Below are 21952 nucleotides of genomic sequence, written 5' to 3'. Positions count from 1 at the left end.
CAAATGTTGGGGTTGGGGCATGGAACTTCTGTCATTTGTTATTGCTGAAATACACAAAATAGTAATTAATTTGGAAGAATTTTGGCAGATTTTTTTTATAAAGCTAAGCATTGTCTTAGTATAGACTCCAATTATACTCTTTGGTTGGTTGGTATTTGGCCAACAGTGTTGAAAATGTGTGTCATATAAAAACCAAGACAAAGAGACTTGTAGAAGTTTATTAATAATCACTGAACACGGAAAGCAACTGAGATCTCTTGAAAAACAGAACAACTAAACAAGTTATAGCAAGTCCATGTATCACTATGTGGTAATGAAAAGAGACAAGCTCTATACAAGCATGGGACAGTACACATCTGCTAAATCCAGTAAATGTCACACTGTGAACTTTAAGTTATACAATTTTACAAAAATCATTCAGAATTCAAAGGCTAACAGGACAGCATGAATGTGGGATATTCCAGAAGGTTATTTTTGTGTAACCATTTCAAACGTTTAAAGAATCTCACCCAGTGTGTGTCAGGTGTAGATGGAGTGGGTGGAAGTCATCTCAACTGTAGAAGAGAATCCCATATGTCAGACTAAAGAAAAGGAACTGCACAGGAGCACATTATTTAGTTGATAATATGTTAGTCCTCATTCAAGTACAGACAATTTTACCATTTATGCTGTTGCTCTGAATCTATTATATATATATATATATATATATATATGTATATATATATGCTACAATAGCTAAGTATTATATGTCTTTATTATATGTATCTATGAATTTATGTCTCTGATTTTATATCTATACATTTGTTTTTCTGTATTGGCTATTTACCTACGAGTTTACATCTATGCATTTATCTACACACATGTTATTTAAGTGTTCATGTATATCACCATATATGTGCATTTATGTATATATCTATCTATGTATCTATCACCTATGTATCTATGTAATTACCTATGTAGCTATTATCTATATTATTATATATTATCTATATATCTATACTCGTATGTATGTATGATTTATATATGATCTATATCTATCCATATTTCTATTATCTATCATCTATCTATCTATCTACCTATCTATCTATCATCCGTCTGTCTATATAACCTCTGAATTTATCTATCTATACACTCATTAATCAATAACTAAATGACTGAGATATGGTAAGATCCATATTTTTCACAGTTGGAATGGAAATTTATAGAGATGGACTGAGAAGAGATACAAATTGTCTTTGTAGTTATGAGTCAGATTTGATGACATTCATGATAATTCTGTAATTTATTGTAGATACATATGGTTATGGATACAAATATTTATAGATCTATCTATCTATTTAGGTTATTGCACATATATATTTCTTGGTCCTATCTGTGTATCATCTGTTTATCTATCTATCTAGGTTATTACACTCATATATATATATAAAGAATTTCTCCCATTAATAAAGGAGACACAGAAACAAAAGAGAAGAATATATTACTTAAAATTCTTGGGGGTCAGCAGACTACAGACACACTTAGTATTCATAAATCTCTGGGTTCAAATTCAGGCAAAGAATTTGTGTTAGGTACAGTGCATTCCTTGAGGTTGGCATGCATGCACGCAAGTGCAGAAAACTGGAGCAGGGAAGGAATGGGGGCACAGCTTCTGTGCTCTTACTGATATTTCTGAATAACCAAATAAATTAGTGCATAAGAGAGAAATACCCATTGCAGAATCGTCCCAATGGATTATGTAGATACTTCAGGAACACCTACGCCAGGACAGAGAAACAATCCCCACTCCTTAAACAAAGACTGTGCATAGTGACTTCCTTCCCACGGGTGCTACCCAAAAGTGGAAAGAAGAGAAGGGGTATGTCTTCACAATGGAGAAACCTGGCAAATACCACTTCAGCTGGTGACATGAGTCAATAACAGTAGGCACGAATCATGTGGATGTGATAGTGTGAAAATGATACATGCCTGTGATTGACCTACTTAGAACTCACACCTCTGTCTACTCATCAGAAAGGCTCAGGTGACTCCAATACAGGGGCATCCTAAAGACTGCCTGACCTGTTCTCTTTTTAACTGCCAGGGCATCCAAACCAGCAGCTCTGAAAAGCCATCAGGAACCTAGAGGATAACTAAATGTAAGTGTGGATGAAATCTGGGAACAGAAAAGGGGACACTCGGTATAAACTAATGAACTCCCAAAAAATCATAAGGTCTTTAAGTAAGATTAATTATAAAAGTAGATATTATCATCTGATTTTTGGTTGGAATGGGTCGAGAAGGGACCTAGGAAGCCCACCTTTCACTGAGAAGCTTTGGGCAGTTGATTTGGGAATAAAAAGTCAGTTTTCTTAAGGATTTGGGCTCTGATAGTTCAACCATGCTCCAGTACATGTCCAAATACCTGACAGTATACAGGTAACACAAATTGGACTAATGTTACCTTTCAAAGAAAATGAGGATATTAAGTTGGGAGGTGTAGATTTGGGAGAAGTTATGGGAAGAAGTTAGAAAGAGGAATAGAGAGACAAACATGATCAAAATACATTATATGCATGCTTTAGATTTAAAAGAACTAATGAGCATCTTACATTTTTAAAAAGTGGAAAATAGGCTACAGGCATGGGGACATTTGTGCTATACTCAAAATTAGATAGAGAACACTTATAAAGATGTTCAGTTGTTGAGTATTCAGTTGTGGATGGGTCATCTGTATAAACCCTGATCAGGTCATGAAACTTCATGGTCAAGAGGACACAAAAGAGCCAGAGGAGTGGGAGGAGAGCTGTGGAAAGTGACATCTAGACATGACAGGGATGTTGCAGGTCTACTCACCGAAGCCATGGTTACCTAAACAAGGTCAATCAAAAGTTCTGCAAGGATGAAGTGGGGCCTTCAGGACAATGTCCTTTGCTGAGCAGCTATTGACAGTAGATGGCCACTGATGCAAGGAAAGCTGCTTTCTTTTGGGGACATGGTGGTGGTAGGGCGTTCATGTCCCAGTGAATGGCCACATAGTTATGTGCACAAGGGCAGTACTAATTGGGCTCAGGAACTTAATAATAGCAAAAAATAAAAAGAAGGCATGAAATTGAGATAGAGATTGGGGTCCTAGAAGAGTTGAAAGATGGCAGTAGATGGATATGATCAATATGCATTGTGTAAATGTGAGAAGAATACATTGTAGAAGCGTATTGTAAGAACATATTGTATAATTGTAAGAATAAGAATGCTGTTCATTAAAAGGGAAAAAGAAAACAGACTAACTTCTCTCCAGTCCTCAACACTCTAGACTATTCATTTCTACATCTTGTTGATTTGCACATTCCTTTTCATACCACGTTGTATGATTTGTCTTAATATGGTTGAAGATGGATTCTATAGCACAGCCAAACTCGATGATACTGGAAACCCCACTTTCATACTCACAAATGAAGCCAGCGGTGTGCATGGCTATCAGTGATCCTTTAGAATCAAATATAGGAGATCCTGAAGACCCACAATAAAAAGTGTTATTCCAGGTAGACACACCAGGTTCGCGGACTTTTTCTTGGAAACTTCTTTGGGTGTACATATAGATATACTGTGTAGTATCACTGTCGTCTGCTGCTTTTCTTTTCTGAATGTGCTCATCTTGAGAAACCAGAACACAGCCATCACTACGCTTCTGTTTTATATCAGGATGACCAATAACATAAATTAACCCACTAGATGGTACAGGGGCTATTCCATTAAACAGCCCTGCAGGTTCTTGTTGTTCATTTTCCTCCAGTTTTAAGAGAGCATAGTCGAGTGTGTCATCATAGATCATGAACCAAGATTCAACGGAAAAGCAGTTTTCTTCATTTGCCAAGTACTCTTCATAATCAAAAACGACTTTTGTACATTGACTAATTTTTTCTGCCCACTTACTTTGCTCTATGTCTTTCCCCACGATGTCGTTTATCACATGCATACAAGTAAGAACATACAATCCTTTAAAAACGAAACAAGTGGCATAGCCCTCATTTCCATTGTTGTTCCAAACTATGAGCCCAACTGAATCACTGAACTGTGAGAGAAGTTTGAGCACTTTAGTTGGGGTGGAGTTTTTTGTCAATTTCCCAAAGTTGGCTTTGTGCATTTCAAAAGAGGAAGTTTTCTTACTTTGTATTTCACTTTCTTCCTTGATGTATGCTCTGATTTTTTCACTTCCTCTCTTTAAAGTGGGGTACTTGTTCACAATGTATTCTTTTAACTCATAGTAAGATGGCTTCTCCAAATCAGTGGAGTTTGCTGCCTGGGGACATTTTTTTCTCTCAACCTCAACCTGAAAGAGTTTGCCTTCTAACTCATCAATTGGCTGGGTGTTTTCTATAATGGTGTCCAGGTCACTAATGAGCTTCCAATGGTCACTCTCTACAAAGGAATTAAACCTGCCATCCTTCCTCAGAGTGTCCTTGATGGACTCTCCTTTGAGGCCATTGACACAGAGTTTTTTCCCCTCTTGGTGAAGTTCTCTACACTTGAGAATCCTTTCGCTTCTCTTCCCAACTGCATGAATGTAAAATTTAATGGAGTCTGTACACACCTGGTGCTGCGAACCAAATGCTTGCTTATCTTCTCTCTGCTCACTTTCAGTTTTAGAGAATGTAATGACCATGTGGCTGACTTCTGGTATGCCAAGGTTTATGTACCCTTTGATTCCTTCTTTGCCACACACCAGCATTTCTTTGTCTTGTTGATTTTCTATCTCTTCTTTGACAGCATTGAGAGTGGTCTCATGATTTCCATCTATGGTGATGCTAATTGTCTTATTTGAGGAAGTGGGCTGATCTTGTCGATATTTCTTAGGTAGACATTGATTGTGGGGGTTGGTTTTCTCACTTGCTCTTTTTCTAGATTCCATCTCAATTTGATCAACCTTGCAAACACTCTGCTCTTTTTGGGGGACCTAAAAATAAATGATAGATAGTCTAATATTTCTATTTTTAGTGTAAAATTCACAGAATTCCTGTGGGAATCTCAGTACCAACCTCAGAAGATCAGTGAGTAGAAATAATCTGAGTTTAACTTGGGATCTGAAATATAAGCTCAGCTTCCTATCAAATCAGTCAGATAATTTCTTTATATCACATATGGTACATTTCCCAACCAATAAAGGGGAAAGAAGTGTTATCCAGATATTTTAAATCTACCAACTTCCTGATACAGTGTTTCAGGTCTTGCTTATTATTTTAAACAATATAATTTTCATCTTTGCCAATCACAGTGCTATATTGCACTAGCAATTGTATCCATTTGCTTATTTGTTATTGTTTTTCTATTATAGATTTTCATTATGTATCCAGGCATTCCTAGAACTTTTCAATTAGTCCCAGTTGCCCTCAAATATATGATTGTCTTGTTTGTGTCTTCTAGGGCTGGGTTTTTAGAGACACCTCACAATACCAGACTTCAAAATTTTTAATTTAAAAAGCTTTAAAATTAGAAATAGTACAGCATAATGATTTAGTACCAGGTATTCAATGCTAACAATAAAAATATCAACATTTAACTAATTATTTTCTCATAAAAATAGTTATTTTTGGTAATAGATACATTGATTCCCCTAGCATCTAACATGCAAAAATCGACCATTTCTGCCATTACATCAATACCAAAATCATTGAAGTAGGTAGGACAGAAAATGGCCTGTCTTATGTTTTGATAGACATGGTGATATAATGAACATTTTTCGTTATGAGTGCCTTACCTGTTATCACATAATAACCAGCAAAGAACTGAACAAGTTAAGACTAATACCCAGTTTCCAATCATTCCCCATTCATCTATGCATTTTTTTTGTAAACTTTGTATCCACAATTTCCATTTCTATAGGATGTTATCTCAAGAACCAGGAAAGTGTGATGGTGGGGATTAAGGAGGATTGATTCAAACAATATAAAGGGAAGCATCTGCCTCCTGTGTCAGAAAAGTTTCTTTTCCCGATGTCATGGTTTCATGAAAATGATGCCAACAGTCCTGGTTTAGAGTGCAGCAATGCTATACACTGGTAGTGAGGACAACAATGACAGAGCATGGTAAAGGTTACTCCTGTTATCATTTGAGATGACACTAATATTCTCAGATTTAGAGATTAAAAAGAATGTAAAATAACAAACTTACTCTGACCATCCCTAGAAATTATCCTGAAGTCCATCTGCAGTCTAAATGCTGTCACCAGTGATATCCTTGCCACACTGTGCGGAGTGCTGGAAATGATTTTCATTATGCAAAGACATTGGGGGCAATTTAGGTACTTTTCCTTGTGAATTTGTAGTATTGTGGTTATTGTTGTTGGTTTTTGGAATGTTATACCTCCCTGAATCAGCAGGAATGTGAAAATTTCCCTCCTGCTTACAGAGTGCTGAGATTACAGTTCTTGCTTGGCCTGAAACTTTTAAGGAAAGGGAAGCAGTGTATGTGGTTATCAGATTATTTCTCTATAATAGAGTAAGGCAGAGACAGACTCAAGCTTGACGTGAATTTTCTAACTATTTAGGTCTTCTAGCTTTATGAAACTTGGATAAGAAGAAACAAGGCAGAGGCTTTGAAGCAGTATCCTCAAATGCCTGTCAATACTCAACCTTTTTGACATATTCAAAAAGCTGTAAGGACACAGAAAAGGGTCATTTTTATAACCAAGCTTAAAGAATGGAAAGAATTCTGATCACATTAGAAAACTGAAACAAGTCTTCACTTCTCCTTCCAGAAACTCCCTTCTCTCCTTTCTTTCCATAAGCAAATAAAAAACACAGTCTTCCTCACCAGCCTGACAAGGTCACAGTAATAATCAATATACAAAACAATTACAAACTCAAGTAGTTTAAGAATATAGGTTGTTCTGATTGAATGAATTATCCATACTCAGAATATTTCCATGCTGTGAAATACTATTGATTTCATTTCCCCAAATCTTACCATAACAGATTGCATTTGACATTTTTACTATCATCATTATTGTTTAAGGCAAAATTACAAACAAAATTTCTTTAAGAAGAAAACCATTTTAATATGATTTAGACTTGATTTACAAATGTCTTCCCCAATTCCGTACACTAAAATAAAAAGAATCAAAAAAAAAGAAAGAAAGAAAGAAAGAAAGAAAGAAAGAAAGAAAGAAAGAAAGAAAAGACAGGAAGAAGAATCAGGTAAATGGGGATGATTTCACAATACACAAGGAAGCAGATTCCCGGCAGGAAGAACTATGCAATCTAGGACCAAGTATGGCCAAGTCTATTGTATAAATATTTCATAGCAGAATATAGCAACGTACCCGAGAAAAATGGTCCCCCTGTGACTTGCACTTCTCACAGCTCATGGTAGCTTAAAGATGAAAGAGATAGTTCACCTGAAACACTAATTTGAAAATGAGTCAATGTATGGCAGAATCTGTAGAGAAGAAATGATTAACTGGGGTCCTGTCTGCCTCTTCAGTTCTGGTCTTGTTTGCCCCAGTGTGCTAAGTTAGGAAGCAGTTAGCTAACTGACCAAACATGATCACCCCAACAACAGAAAGTGCGAGAGCATTCTGAGTCAAGAACTACCCTAAAATTTTAACAAAATGACCTCTAATTGTTAGTTCCAAAATTGCCATGAAGAGCAGGCTTTCCTTAGATTTTGTTTGGCAGGAAAGTAAACCATTGACAAGAAATAAGACACACCCAAGCCTAGAAATTGAAGCAGAGACCAAATTCAAATACAAAGAGAAGAACCCACATAGCAGCTTGTAGTCCAGGAAATCAAAAGTTTTCTACTTACCTTGATGTTAAGCTCTGGTCTTCCTTGCAGATGGAGGTAGTAAAGTTATAGTAAATTTGCAGATGAATAAGTAGGTGAAGAACTTGGCAATACCCTAAAGATGAAAGAAGAAAAAAATATCAAGATGAGATCTGGAAAAAATATCCAAAATGATTGCTTAAATTACTGCTTTAGTTTTTTGGATTTTTTTTTTCTGTCCAAAGATGTGTTTTTCCCTGTTTCTTTCTTTTGCTCTCTCTCCAATAGAAAACATTTTGAATTAAATATTGAAACCTTCATTAGTGCTTAATACAATCAGAAGGATCTATATTTCTTTATGACCTCACCATCTGGACAAAACCCAGCAAAAGGCAGACCCTTCTGGTACATTCATGGAATGGATGGAGACCTATGATGGGCGAGGCTATATTCCAAAGGTTTTCCCCCAAAGATGTCATGCAGCTCTTGCTCTCTTGTGCTATGGGTAAGGATAGTGCCACGTTAGCCATAAACTAGAACATTTTCTGATAGAAAAGACAGAGGAAGGTATTGTGAATTTCCAAATATGTATCACATAGTGTTCTGTCTTTTTGAACGTTTATTTTGTCTTTCATTTTAATAGGCAACAGAATCATCATGACATTTTAAACCCAAGTCATTTTCCATCTCTAGGCATGAAGGACCTTATCTTCTATAGTTACAATGTTGATTTATTTACTCAATAAAAATAATCAGAAATTATTATCACTAGGTTTCTGTCAGTAACTATGATTAGTCCTAGCACTCAGGAAGCAGAGACAGGTGAATCTCTGTAAGTGTGAGGCCAGCCTGGTTTGCAAAAGGAATTCCAGGACAACCTGAGCTTTTACACAAGAAACCATGTCTTCAAAACAAACAACAAACAATACCCCAAGTAAATAAACACTAATAAAAATGTAGGTGAAGGCTTCAGGCAATGGTCATGTGTTACAGACTGCTCAGGTCACATTACTGCTAGTGCTGTTATCAATACTCATAACCAAGGACACTCTTAGAACAGAGGAGATTCTGAGAAAGTAAAAGTTGAAAAGTAAGTGGAGAAGTGGGCTGTGCTGTAAGATTTCTGAGGGCACAAATTTCCTACTCAACCAGTTAGACATCTTGGGAATTACTGTTTTTTTGCTGATGACTCATTTAATGGACTCCCTCAGAAAAAGAAAGTGAGCTGATGTGAGGGGCAAGGCAGTACAGAGGTTCCTCCATCTTGTATTCCTGATGAGGCCATTTTAGATTTACCTCGAATCTGGTCTCTTTGATGAAGAATTTTATGGAAAATTACCCAACTATTCTAGGACACAAGGCTAAGATGCCCAAGCTATCTTAACTTCTGTTAAATTGTGAGCTTGTGCAAACTTCCTCTTCCAGCTGCTGAACAGGATATAAGGTTGTGGTTCTTGTCTTTAAAAGTCCCTTAGTCTAAATGCTCAAGGTTACTACACTTAGGTCCTGAATACTTGAAGTTAGTCTTAGCCGGTTGGAATAAAGACTTTCACTTGGCTATTGACTGAGTGGTCATCTCTGGTAGGCTCCCCTTAACACAGACAGCAATGTGAATTTTACAGTTCCCTCACAAGTTTTTGAGGAAGAGTTAAGAGGTTAAGCTAAGACTCCATATCCATTTCCTCACCTCCTATCTTTTCCAATATTCAGACAGAACCATGTTATAGCAAGATATTCAATGCTTGCCAGTATCCTAAACCAATCTTTGTTGTGATGGGAGAAGTTGAAATTCCACTGACCTTAATAAAGAACTTGCTGTCTCTTCTTTAAGTAACAAGGTAACAGAGCCTGTTAAAAGTCCCCTCTCCAGCCCCACTGCAACACCCTTCCAGTCCCCAGTACCTACAGCTCCCAGTCAGTCAGCAACAATTTCTCTTTGTCCCTCCCCTGTTCCTGACCACTCTTTCTCAACTTTCTTCATTTACATCCTTCTTTGCTCCACCCTTCTTACTTCTCGTTCATTCTGTCTCCCTCCTCCTCTCCCCCACCATTTCCTGAGCAATCTTAAAGATATTTAAAGCCTCTTGGCCACCTGATTTCTCACTCTCTGTTTCGATTTCCCAGGCCAGACTTTTCAGAAGCAAAATGAACAGTTAATCAATGCCTTCTCCTAACCCTCCACATTGTTCCTTCCATGACAAAGTGGGACAAGAAGCAGTCACTGAAAACTGCTTTCCTGGTCCTCCAAATGAACTGCTCTTCTGGCTCAGTGCTTAAGAACACCCAATCCCATCCCTTCCAGACCAGGTGTCCAGTGCTGCCGAGCTCCTGTCACCCAGGAGAGGACCTGTGGAGCCTGTACACTCACCTATCTGCTTGATGTCTTGCTCACAGTCACTACCAGCCCCTGGCTCAGATCAGCTCTTCTAGAAAGAAGAAAGAAACTCTTCTAGAAAAAAAAGCAATCTCCCAGAAAGAAAATCTGACCAATGGGAAAGCATCTTGGAAACCTTGAAAGGGGATGGGAGCGTGGGTGGAAGGAAACTAAACCCTTAGAAAATTGTTGACTCCGGCCAATTGGTGTGTTTCTTGTCATTATTGCTTTTCCTTTTTCTGCATTTTACTTCTAACTTTTAGAAAGGAGGGGAACTAGCTCACAAACTACCCAGTTTCTCTGTGATATTCCACTGGTTGTTTTCTCTCCTCCCAGCCTGCCAGGCCTTTTCTCTGCTCAGCCTTCTGCCACCTCCCAGCATTTCCACTGCCCCAGTTTACTTCTTCGGATAACTGTGGGAGAGAGGAGCCTGGCTGTTTCCGGGGTTGCTAACGAAGGGCTCATTTTGTCTGTCAAAAACAAAAGTGTTTCAAATGTAATCATATAATAAAGAAAGACTTCTTCGGCAGAGCATGGTGGTGCACCCCTTTAATCCCAGCACTCAGGAGGCAGAGGCAGGTGGATATCTCTGTAAATTCAGGGCTAGCCAGGTCTGTATAGCAAGCTCCAGGACAGACAGAGCTACTTACATAATAGAAAGACACTATTTCAAAATCCAAGCCAAAACAAAGCAAAAAAAAAAAAAAATCCTTAACAATTTACCCATTTTGTTCGGCTTTTACTAAGCTCAACTAAAGAAAACTGAAACTATTACACACTCCTTTTTCTTGCCTCTGAGGGTAGAGACACCCACAGAGAAGATCTCAGAGCCTGGTTCTAGCTGGGGATTGATAACATCAAATGGGGCTTCCAGGAATCTGTTGTTAAAAAAAATTCAGTTTATTGCTCTTTGGGTAGTGACAAAAATCAGTTCATAGAATCTTAATAGGACTGAGGGAGAAAGGTAAACGTGGGCTGAAGCAAGGAGTAGCCCTGGAATGCTGAGTCTGGTTACTGTGGGAGCTTGGTTAGGGCTTGGTAGCGGAGTAAGATCTGTAGACACAAGAAGCCTGAGGTTTTGAGACAAAGGGTGAAGAAATCTTGGTTTGTCCACTGTTTTTAATGGTTTCCGTTGAAGGATAGCGGGATCTTTGAGGAACCTACTGGGTAAGAATTGTGCTTATAACTTTCTAGTTTCTGGTAGAACATTACAGGCATAGAACATTGGTGCTGACGGAAGCAGTGGAGAACAGTCACGTTAATGAAGTAGCCACCTACATGAGCTAGTAGATGTTTCCTCTCCTCAAAAACACCGCACATGTATGAGAAAGCAATCAGTATTTATCACTTACTCTGTGACACTCGAGAAAGCATCGTGGGACTGGAGAGATGCCTCAGTAGCTAAGCAGCTCATCAGCTGCTCTTCCAGAGGGCAGGGATTCAATTTCCAGCACCTCCATGGTGACTCACAACTATCTGTAATTCCAGTTCATGGAGGCCCAATGTCCTCTTCTGACCACTCCAGGCACTGTATACATGCAGTGTACAAACGCACATTCAGGCAAACATGTATACATATACAAGAAAAAAAAACCCTAAATCTCAAGAATTATATTTTTAAAAGATTTGTAATATTTGTTGTATACAATGTTCTGATGGAGATCTCATTAGGCATTTTCATGAAGTAGCCAGAAGTTTTTACAGAAATCTCTTTGCAAAAATCTAGACTGGATTTCCCTTGAGCACTGCTGCAGAAATCCTTACAGTGATTCACTTTGGCTCTCCTCTCCCTCCTCTCCCCTCCCCTCCCTTCTTCCCCTTTCCTTTCCTCTTCTCTGTACTGCAGACAGCACTCTAGTGGAACTGCACTCCTCACTCAGGAACTACAGCCCAGGGATGTACAGGTCAGCCCCCCGTGGTCTCCACCACCTGAGGCTTTCCTTCATCCTTCTATTGCCAGTAATCTCTCTTCCCCAGAACCAAAGGCATAACACAGAAGAATGTTACAGGTCCAGGCTCTAATGGCAACTACCTCGTGCTACCTCTAGTTCCTAAACAGCCGTTTCTTGCCCACTTCAGCATCTGCCCTAACATCAACGTATTAAACAGGTTACAGCACTTGGGGATGTATTAATGAAACCCTAGTTATTACTACCTGAAAGAGCAGGAGCATCAGGGCAGCATGTGGGGCTTATAGCTAAGGTTTTCCTGCTTTATTGCCATGCATCTACTTAATGTTTCCACCAATGTATTTGAAAAGTACCTAGATTTCTGACTTTCTCTGTGCTGTTACTACCAATACTTCATCAATGTGTTGCCACCTTAGAACATGGAATTTGAGGTACCCTAAAGCTGTGTTCCCAGAACACAGTCATGCATATTTGGCTTCACAATAAATGATACTTTCTCCCCTTTGAGGTGGGATTTGTGGTTTTGCACCCACACTAACTTCAGAGCACAACTGTGAGTAATTTTCCTGATTAACTGAGGTGGGACCGTCTGTCCTAAATGTGGGTGCACCATCCCATGGACTGGGGTCCTGACCTAATGAAAAGAAACAATATAGCTGAGCATCAGTAACCAGCTGCTTCCTGGATATATGCAGGAAGTGTGACAAGCTGCCTCACACTTACTCCTGAGGCCTGCCATCTCCACCATGAAGGACTGTGACCAACTGTCTCACACTCTGACTCCTCAGGCCTGTGGTCTCCACCATGAGGGGCTGTGGCCTCAAAGTGTGAGTCAAATGAACCCTTTCTTTCTGATGTTGTTTTAGCCAGGTATTTGTCTGAGCAATGAGGCAGGTAACTAATATGCAGACATATGTGAGAAAAATAGTACTTGATTTTTTACATTTTTCTTCAAACTAGATGAGATCTTCCATGATCTGCACTCTTACAGCTCATGGTGACTTAGAGATGAAACAGATGTTTCAGCTGAAATGCAAACTTTGAATTGGTTTAAGTTATGACACTTTCTTCACAGGGGTCACAGGTTGTACAGAAGAGAAAATGAACTGGTATCCCATCACCCCCTTCCCCTTTCAGCTCCAACCTTGCTTGTGATTGGATGTTCTGAGTAAGCAGACATTTTTTTTTTGCTTTCAACATACCCAACAATAAAAGCTGAACATTGTGATAAACTTAAACATAAAACTTACAGAAATTATCTCTAACCCCAGGGATGCTGTGAAAAAAACAGATTCCAGCCAGGTTTTGCTTCAAGGGAAAGGACATCTTGGACAGACCTGGGACGTGATGCCTCAAGCCCAGAGCTGGAAGCAGAGAGAGAGTTCAAAGGCAGCTGTCAATATCTCACAAAAGAATTCACGTTTGGGAATTCAAAACTGTGTCCTTCTTACATTGATGTTAAACTTGTGTCTTCCTTTAAGGTGGAGATAGGAAGAGGTGATAAATTTACATGGAAAATTGTAGTAAAATCAGTGGGTAGTAGCTTAAAAACCAAAGGAATTTGTGAAGAGAGAGCCAAAGGAAATATGGAAAGATTATCCAACATGAGACATCTCTCCAGCCATGTATGCTTCCTTTCAGACATCCCCTTCCCTGACCCCAGTCTTACCTAACATGAGCTGATGCAGGCAAACTCTGATTGACCAGCTTTCTGTGTCTCAAGGGGACTGCTGGTGCTTCCTTCTGTAATAACACTCCTTGTCCAGGGGAGCCTGTGGGCTGTGTAAATAGGTATACAGGGTAGGTATTGGCTCAGAGGCACTGGATCCTCTGGGGCTGGAAGAAGATGAGTTGGAGGCCCCGGATATCTGAGCTAGATATTCCACAAGTCTGAAGGACCCATAGACCACAGGCATGTTTTGAGTGGATTCTTGTTCCACTGTGCGCTGGAGGGTACCAGGTGGTGGGCTAAGGCAAGGCGTAGTGATCTTTGTGATCACTACCTGTGATCCTTGGCTCTTAGAAAGCATAACTGAGCAAAAGTGGAAGCGAAAAGAATTTTCCATTTGAATGCCACATAGGCTTTAAGAGAACACAGAAAGTTGTGACCTGGAAGCAAAAACCAGGAAGTTGTGAGATGGAGGGAGCAAAAATAGTAAGGGAGAGAGAGATAGAGAAGTAAGGAGGGAAAATGGGAAAACAGGTACATGGGTGGGGGTAAGAGAGAGTGACCAGTGGAGGGGATAAAACATTTCAGAGGAACTGTCAGTGGGGTGGACATGGCACCTTGTATATGCTGTGTTGCTTTATTGCTTTACAGTAGGAAGGAAAGCAAGTCTTTCAGGCATGGAACCTTGGCTTCTTCAACTATAACATGGAAATGATCTAGGGTAGCTACAGGTCTGACACTGACTAATTTAATTTCATTGAATAATGGAGAATGTTCACAGAAAATGGCCAAATGTGATGGACTGCTCAGTGCACAGTAGTGCTAGTGTGGTTGTCCATCTCAATACGTAAGCACAGAACTATTCAATGGACTGTAGAGACTCTGAGCAAGTAACCAAGCAACTGCCTTGTGTTTTAAAATTGCTGAAAGCAGACACTGATTGCTCAAATAGAAGTACAACGTGGGGGTCTCCCCCTCTGTCTGTTAATGATGGATTCTATAAACTGAGTAGAACGGAATGTGAGTTTGGAAGCTCACTGGCATGTACTTTATTATCCCAGGGACACGGCCTATGACATTTCCAAAATGCAGAGGAACTTGGTTTGATTCCCGGCACCCACATGGTGGCTAACAACCATGTGGGTCTCTAGTCCCAACAGATCCAACACAGTACTTGTGAAACACAACTAAAACCACAAACCAAAAAAATCAAAACCAAAATTCGAAGGAAGCTTTGTTCTTCCTTCTCTGGGGCAAAGACTTGAAGAGAAGGCTGACGGGAGAGAGTGGTAACTAGACAATTGCACTGCAGCTGAGATAACAGAAAGAGTCACTTCATGGAATCTTGGTAGATTCCAAGGCTGAGGGAGAAGAGCAAGGTTGAGTAGGACATCACTTTGGGATTTCATATTCTGGCCCAAGTTCAACCTTTAAATGTGCAGGATGGGTTAGGACTAGGCAGCAGGGTATCTTTTGTGGATACAACAAAGGAGAATTGTGAGACCAGAGGTCAAGTAATTCATTCTCCTCTGTGTAGCCCTGACTGTCCTGGAACACACTCTGTAGACCAGACTGGAGATCCACCTGCCTCTGCCTCCTAGCAAGGGGATTAAAGGACTGGTCCACAACCCCCAGGCTTGGAATTTTATTTTATTTAAAGTGTTCTTTGAGGCTTTCTACTAAAGAGTAGCTAGATCTTTTCGGAAATCACAGGAATAAATGAAGACACGTTTGCCATTTTTTAGTCCCTGCCAGAACATTTAACTGGATAGGAAGGGTCTAAGTGAGTGTAGAAGCTTTCCACTCCCCAGAAAGTCAGACATGTCTGAGAAGTGAGGTTTGGTCACTAACTCGATTTATCTTTATTCTCAAAAGAAGCACAGCCAAGAAAACACTTTTGCCTCTGAGGAGGTATTTCCATAAGTTGAGCCATGATTTTACAAAAACCAGTGTTTTTGTTTGCTTTGCTGCTTGTTTCTGGAGGGGGTGTTGTTTTCGTTTTTACATTGCGGTGCGTTTCTCTTGCATACTGTTGAAGGATAACTTAGGTTCACTTTAGCTCTGTTCTTTGACCTCTTCCTGCAAGAACTGCAGGCAGTAGGCAAATGAACGCTCATTCCCCTCCATGAACCACAGCTCACCAAGGCAAGGGTGAGCTAAGTGCTAAGGAACCTTTTCTGGATTTTGTGCTTCACTCTACAGTCAACGAATCCTACCCAGACTTCACATCCTCCCCAGAACTGAGGGAGGAAATTCACCTAAAAGGAAGAGTCTTTCAAATGGAGGCTGTTCTGTTTGCTCACCAGGCCGCAGGTCTTTATACTCTTCTCTGGGTGTAACATGAGCAAACAAAGCAAAATGAAACAACCCTGAATCAGGCTGTACAATAAACCAGGAAGGGGGCAGGGACACCTTTGATTTCACGTCTCTTATGTAGAGCAGAACTTGTTGTCAAAACTTGCTTTGGAAAACAGACAGGAGTGTGACTTGTGCCAGTCAAATCCGTTTAACACCCTTCGATTTGGTATTTCTTAGACCAACACCCCACACGTGGAACCTCCCTGGGTCGTGAGTGCTCCTTCTCTTGTCCACTGAAGTTACTCTGGTGACCCATAGCAGGACCCTGAATCACACGGAGGATTTCACCCCTGAAAAGATGCAGGACTAAACTGGCTAGGTTTCCTCATTTAGAAAGCTCTCAATTGCTCCACAGTAGAGCTTGAGGCCAGGGGCAGATTGCACAGGGCAGAGCTTGAGAAGTCCCAAAGGAGGAGCCAGCACTCTGGAGGAGGGATCCTGTGACAGTTCTTGCAGGGTGCACTGTACACTTGCTCAAAGGAAATACTAAACGCTTGGAGAAAATGTGAGACACCAGGTTCTGCAGCTTGTGGAGGGGAGGCAAGCAGACCCTGAGAGTATGGAGGAAACCTGTGGGGTTCCTGGCTTCCTATGGGCCAACCTCTGCATGTGCCAGATGTAAGTACATGAACTTGTGTGGACAAATGTATTTTTTTCATCATTTTTTTAAATTTATTTAACATACCAACAGTATGTTACCCTCCCTCCTCCCATCTTCCCTTCTTACCCCACCTCCCTCCCCCATCATTCTTCTTACCCCCTCCCCCCATCCTCTCCTCATTCTCCATCCAGATAGGGTGAGGTCTCCCTTGGGAATCAGCAAAGCCTGGCATATCAAGTTGAGGCAGGACCTAGCTTCTCCCTGCATCAAGGCTTAACAAGTAGTCAGGACTTGTTGCCCTGAGATTCAGCTATTGGTGTTTCAGACCTTCCTCACAGCTGCCTGAGGAGGGTAAGTGACCACTGAGCCAGAGCAAAGTGCAGACGCCCTGGAACATTCTCCTTCTGCCAAGCGTTTCATTCATCTTGCATGCCATAGGTGGAAAGGAAAGAAATTCTGATTGCCAAAGATTTTGAAAACTTCTTAGCAATCATGCATCACTGCCAGTTATGAAGAGAGAGAATCCTACTGATTTAGAATAGAAAATGCCAAAGTTTCGGTAAAAGGTGTATGAACCATTAAGTGAGACTAAAGATGGCTTCAACGTCTTAAAAATCCAGGGAGAACAACAGTTTTGGAAATTGATTTGAGTGCTATCATATTCATTTTTCACTGGGGACTAATCTTAGAACCTCATGCATGCTAGGCAAGTGTTCAACCAGTGAGCCACATTTCCAGCCATCTTTTCACGTTAAAATGAACGCTTTGAAGGTCAGAAAAACATAGTACTGCCTTTAAAAACCCAATTCTCTTAAAGAGAGAAAACGGGCTCTTTCTCCCTTCCCCCTGGGGCCACAAGATCTCCCCAGAGCTGCTCCCTTGCACTCTGAGCCTGGGCTGTGGGCTCAGCCGGGCAGGGGCAATTCCTGTACTTTGAGAGCCTGCCTGACAGGCAGGCCCTGAATCAGCTCAGCCACATTCCTGGGCAGCAAGAGACAGTGATCTTCTAGCAGACATCCATTGGAGGAGAGGTGAGTTTGCTCCTGTCCCGAGGGCTTGGCTAGGAGGAATTCAGACTTTCCCCGCCCCCCTCGATTTTCTGGTCGCCCTGCAGTGGTGGCTCCACCCTGCGGAGCTCTCCCGAATCCCATCCCAGCCTTCATCCAGGTACACCTTCCTCTCTTCCCCCCTTCCCCCTGGGGCCACAAGATCTCCCCAGAGCAGCTCCCTTGCGCGCTGGGCCAGGGCTGTGAGTGCAACCCGGCAGGAGGGAGTGCCTGTGTTTCAATAGACTGAGGAAAGTGCCTGAGGAAAGGTAGACCTTCTGTCGGTGAAGTCCCTGCCCAACAAGGGAACCTGACCTGGTACCAGAAGATCAAATATAGAGCAGTTGAAGGAAGAGATGGGCAGACGCCAAGGCAAGAACTCCTCCAACAATCTAAAAAACAACATGAAATCACCAGATCCCAACGACCCTACAATAAAAGGACTTGAACCTCTCAATTCAGAAGAATTGGAAAAAAAATGCCATTATGAAAGCAATAGAGTCCCTTAAACAGGATATGAATAATTCCCTTAAATAACTGGATGAAAAGTACAACAAAAGGAATGAAGAAATGAGTAAAGAAATGGATGAGAAGTATAACAAAAAGTTTGAAGAAATGAGAAAATCAGTGAATAATACACTGGGAAACCAAGAAAAAACAATCAAACAGGTAATGGAAACAGTTCAAGAATTGAAAACTGAAATGGAGGCAATGAAGAAAACACAAAACGAGGGCTGGCTGGATATGGAAAATCTAGGTAAATGAACAGAGACTACAGAATCAAGCATAACCAATAGGATACAAGAGATGGAAGAACGAATCTCAGAGTCTGAAGATACCATAGAGAAAATAAATGCTCAGATCAAAGAAAACAGCAAATCCAACAAATTCTCATCACAAAATATTCAAGAAATCTGGGACACAATAAAAAACCCAAATCTAAGAATAATAGGGATTGAAGAAGGAGAAGAACTGCAGATCAAAGGCCCAGAAAATATATTCAACAAAATTTTAGAAGAAAACTTTCCCAACCTAAAGAATGATATCCCTATGAAGGTTCAAGAAGCATACAGAACACCGAATAGACTTGATCAAAAAAAAATCCCCTCACCATATAATAATCAAAACACAAAACATACAGATTAAAGAAAGAATATTAAGAGCTGCAAAGGAAAAAGGTCAAGTAACTCATAAAGGTAAACCTATCGGACACACCAGACTTCTCTATGGAAACCATGAAAGCCAGAAGGTCCTGGATAGAGGTACTGCAGAAACTAAGAGACCATGGATGCAAACCCAGACTACTATACCCAGCCAAGCTATCATTCACTATCAATGGAGAAAACAAAATATTCCATGATAAGAACAAATTTAAACAATTCGTAGCCACAAACCCAGCCTTACAGAAGGTAATAGAAGGAAAATCACAACCCAAGGAATCCAACATTGCCAACACTGCCTACAATAACTCAGACATCTAGCGACCCTTAACGAGCTTAACTCAAAGAAGGGACACATACAAACTCTATTAAACAAACAAACAAAAAATAATAATAACCGGAGTCAACAACCACTGGTCATTAATATCACTTAATATTAATGGACTCAATTCACCTATAAAAAGGCACAGACTAAGAGATTGGATACGAAAACAGGATCCAACATTCTGCTGTTTACAAGAAACACACCTCAACCACAAAGACAGACATCTACTCAGAGTAAAGGGTTGTGAAAAGGTTTTTTAGGCAAACGGACCTAAGAAACAAGCAGGTGTAGCCATTCTAATTTCCAACAAAATTGACTTCAAACTAAAATCAATCAGAAGAGATGGAGACGGACATTTTATACTCATAACAGGAACAATTCATCAGGAGGAAGTCTCAATTCTGAATAGCTATGCTCCTAATATAAAGCCTCCTACTTATGTAAAAGAAACTCTTCTAGAACTCAAGGCAGTCATCAATCCACAGACACTAATAGTAGGAGACTTCAACACTCCTCTCTCACCAATGGACAGGTCAATCAGACAGAAACCTAGCAGAGAAATAAGAGAATTATTGGAGGTATTGAATCAAATGGACTTAACAGATATCTATAGAACATTCCACCCAAATAGGAAAGAATATACCTTCTTCTCTGCAGTTCATGGAACCTTCTCGAAAATTGACCACATACTCAGTAACAAAGCAAACTTCCACAGATACAAAAAAATATTAGTAACCACCTGTGTCTTGTCAGACCACCATGGATTAAAGTTAGAATTCAACAGCAGTGCTACCCCCAGGAAGCCAACAAATTCATGGAAGTTGAACAGTCAACTACTGAATCACCCCTGGGTCAAGGAAGAAATAAAGAAAGAAATTAAAGTCTTCCTTGAATTTAATGAAAATAAAGACACAACATACTCAAACCTATGGGGCACTATGAAAGCAGTGCTAAGAGGAAAGTTCATAGCACTAAGTGCCCAATTAAAGAAAACAGAGAAAGCACACATTGGAGACTTAACAGCACACTTGAAAGCTCTAGAAAAATAAAGAAGCTGATACACCCAGGAGGTCTAAAAGACTGGAAATAATCAAACTGAGGGCTGAAATCAACAAAATAGAAACACAGAAAACAATCCAAAGAATCAATGAATCAAAAAGCTGGTTCTTGGAGAAAATCAACAAGATCGAAAAACCCCTATTCAAATTAATCAAACGGCAGAGAGAGAACATGCAAATTAATAAGATCAGAAATGAAAAGGGGGACATAACCACAGACACAGAGGAAATTCAGAGAATCATTAGATCTTACTACGAAAATTTATATGCTACAAAGTTGGAAAATGTAAAAGAAATGGACATTTTTTTAGATAAGTACCATATACCAAAGTTGAACCAAGAACAGGTGAACAATCTAAATAGACCTGTTAGTTGCGAAGAATTAGAAGCTGTTATCAAAAATCTCCCTACCAAAAAAAGTCCAGGACCTGATGGTTTCAATGCAGAATTCTACCAGAACTTCCAGAAAGAGCTAATACCTATACTCCTTAACGTATTCCGCAATATAGAAACAGAAGAATCATTGCCAAACTCTTTTTATGAAGCTACAGTTACTCTGATACCAAAACCACACAAAGACACAACCAAGAAAGAGAATTACAGACCAATCTCACTCATGAACATTGACACAAAAATACTCAATAAAATACTGGCAAACCGAATCCAAGAATACATTAGAAAAATCATCCATTATGATCAAGTGGGCTTCATCCCGGAGATGCAGGGTTGTTTCAACATACTCAAATCTATCAATGTAATCCATCATATAAATAAACTGAAAGAAAAAAACCATATGATCATTTCATTGGATGCTGAAAAAGCATTTGACAAAATTCAACACCCCATTATGATAAGGGTGTTGGAGAGACTGGGTTAACGAGGATCATACCTGAATATAATAAAAGCAATATATAGCAAGCCGACAGCTAACATCAAATTGAACGGAGAGAAACTCAAAGCCATTCCACTAAAATCAAGAACACGACAAGGCTGTCCACTCTCTCCATACCTCTTCAATATAGTGCTTGAAGTTCTAGCAATAGCAATAAAACAACATAAGGGGATCAAGGGGATTCGAATTGGAAAGGATGAATTAAACTTTCGTTATTTGCTGACGATATGATAGTGTACATAAGCGACCCCAAAAACTCTACCAAAGAACTCCTACAGTTGATAAACACCTTTAGTAATGTGGCAGGATACAAGATCAACTCCAAAAAATCGGTTGCCCTCCTATACACAAAGGACAAAGAAGCAGAGAAGGAAATCAGAGAAACATCACCTTTCATGATAGCCACAAATAGCATAAAATATCTTGGGGGTAACTCTAACCAAGGAAGTGAAAGACCTATTTGACAAGAACTTTAAGTCCTTGATGAAAGAAATTGAGGAGGATACCAGAAAATGGAAAGACCTCCCCTGCTCTTGGATTGGGAGAATCAACATAGTAAAAATGGCAATTCTACCAAAAGCAATCTATAGATTCAATGCAATTCCCATCAAAATCCCACCAAACTTCTTCACAGACCTTGAGAGAACAATAATCAAGTTTATATGGCAAAACAAAAAACCCAGAATAGCCAAAAACAATCTTATCCAATAAAGGAACTTCTGGAGGCATTACCATCCCTGACTTCAAACTCTATTACAGAGCAACAGTGTTGAAAACAGCTTGGTATTGGCATAAGAACAGAGAAGTCAACCTATGGAA

General features: G+C 39.9%; 1 protein-coding gene across 2 annotated transcripts; it reads right to left on the bottom strand.

Annotated features, from left to right (window-relative positions):
* Positions 1–202: 202 nt before the first annotated feature.
* Positions 203–9673, bottom strand: LOC125397983 (serine protease FAM111A-like). Of its 2 annotated transcripts, none has more exons than XM_048430523.3 (4): positions 9540–9673; positions 7783–7876; positions 7298–7380; positions 203–4933 (listed from the first exon to the last, which is right to left on the bottom strand). In XM_048430523.3, exons 3-4 carry the CDS (start codon positions 7340–7342, stop codon positions 3281–3283), a joined length of 1698 nt encoding a protein of 565 aa, XP_048286480.3. In that variant the 5' UTR covers positions 7343–7380; positions 7783–7876; positions 9540–9673; the 3' UTR covers positions 203–3280. The 2 variants fall into 2 exon arrangements, with proteins under 2 accessions (XP_048286480.3, XP_048286484.3); XM_048430527.3 differs by having other exon boundaries at positions 7298–7372.
* Positions 9674–21952: the final 12279 nt, after the last annotated feature.

Source organism: Myodes glareolus, chromosome 7, assembly GCF_982192425.1.
Source record: "Myodes glareolus chromosome 7, mMyoGla1.1, whole genome shotgun sequence".
Lineage (NCBI taxonomy): Eukaryota > Metazoa > Chordata > Mammalia > Rodentia > Cricetidae > Myodes > Myodes glareolus.
The sequence above is the reverse complement of the archived record's forward strand: the minus strand, read 5'-3'. Positions and strand labels throughout refer to the sequence as shown.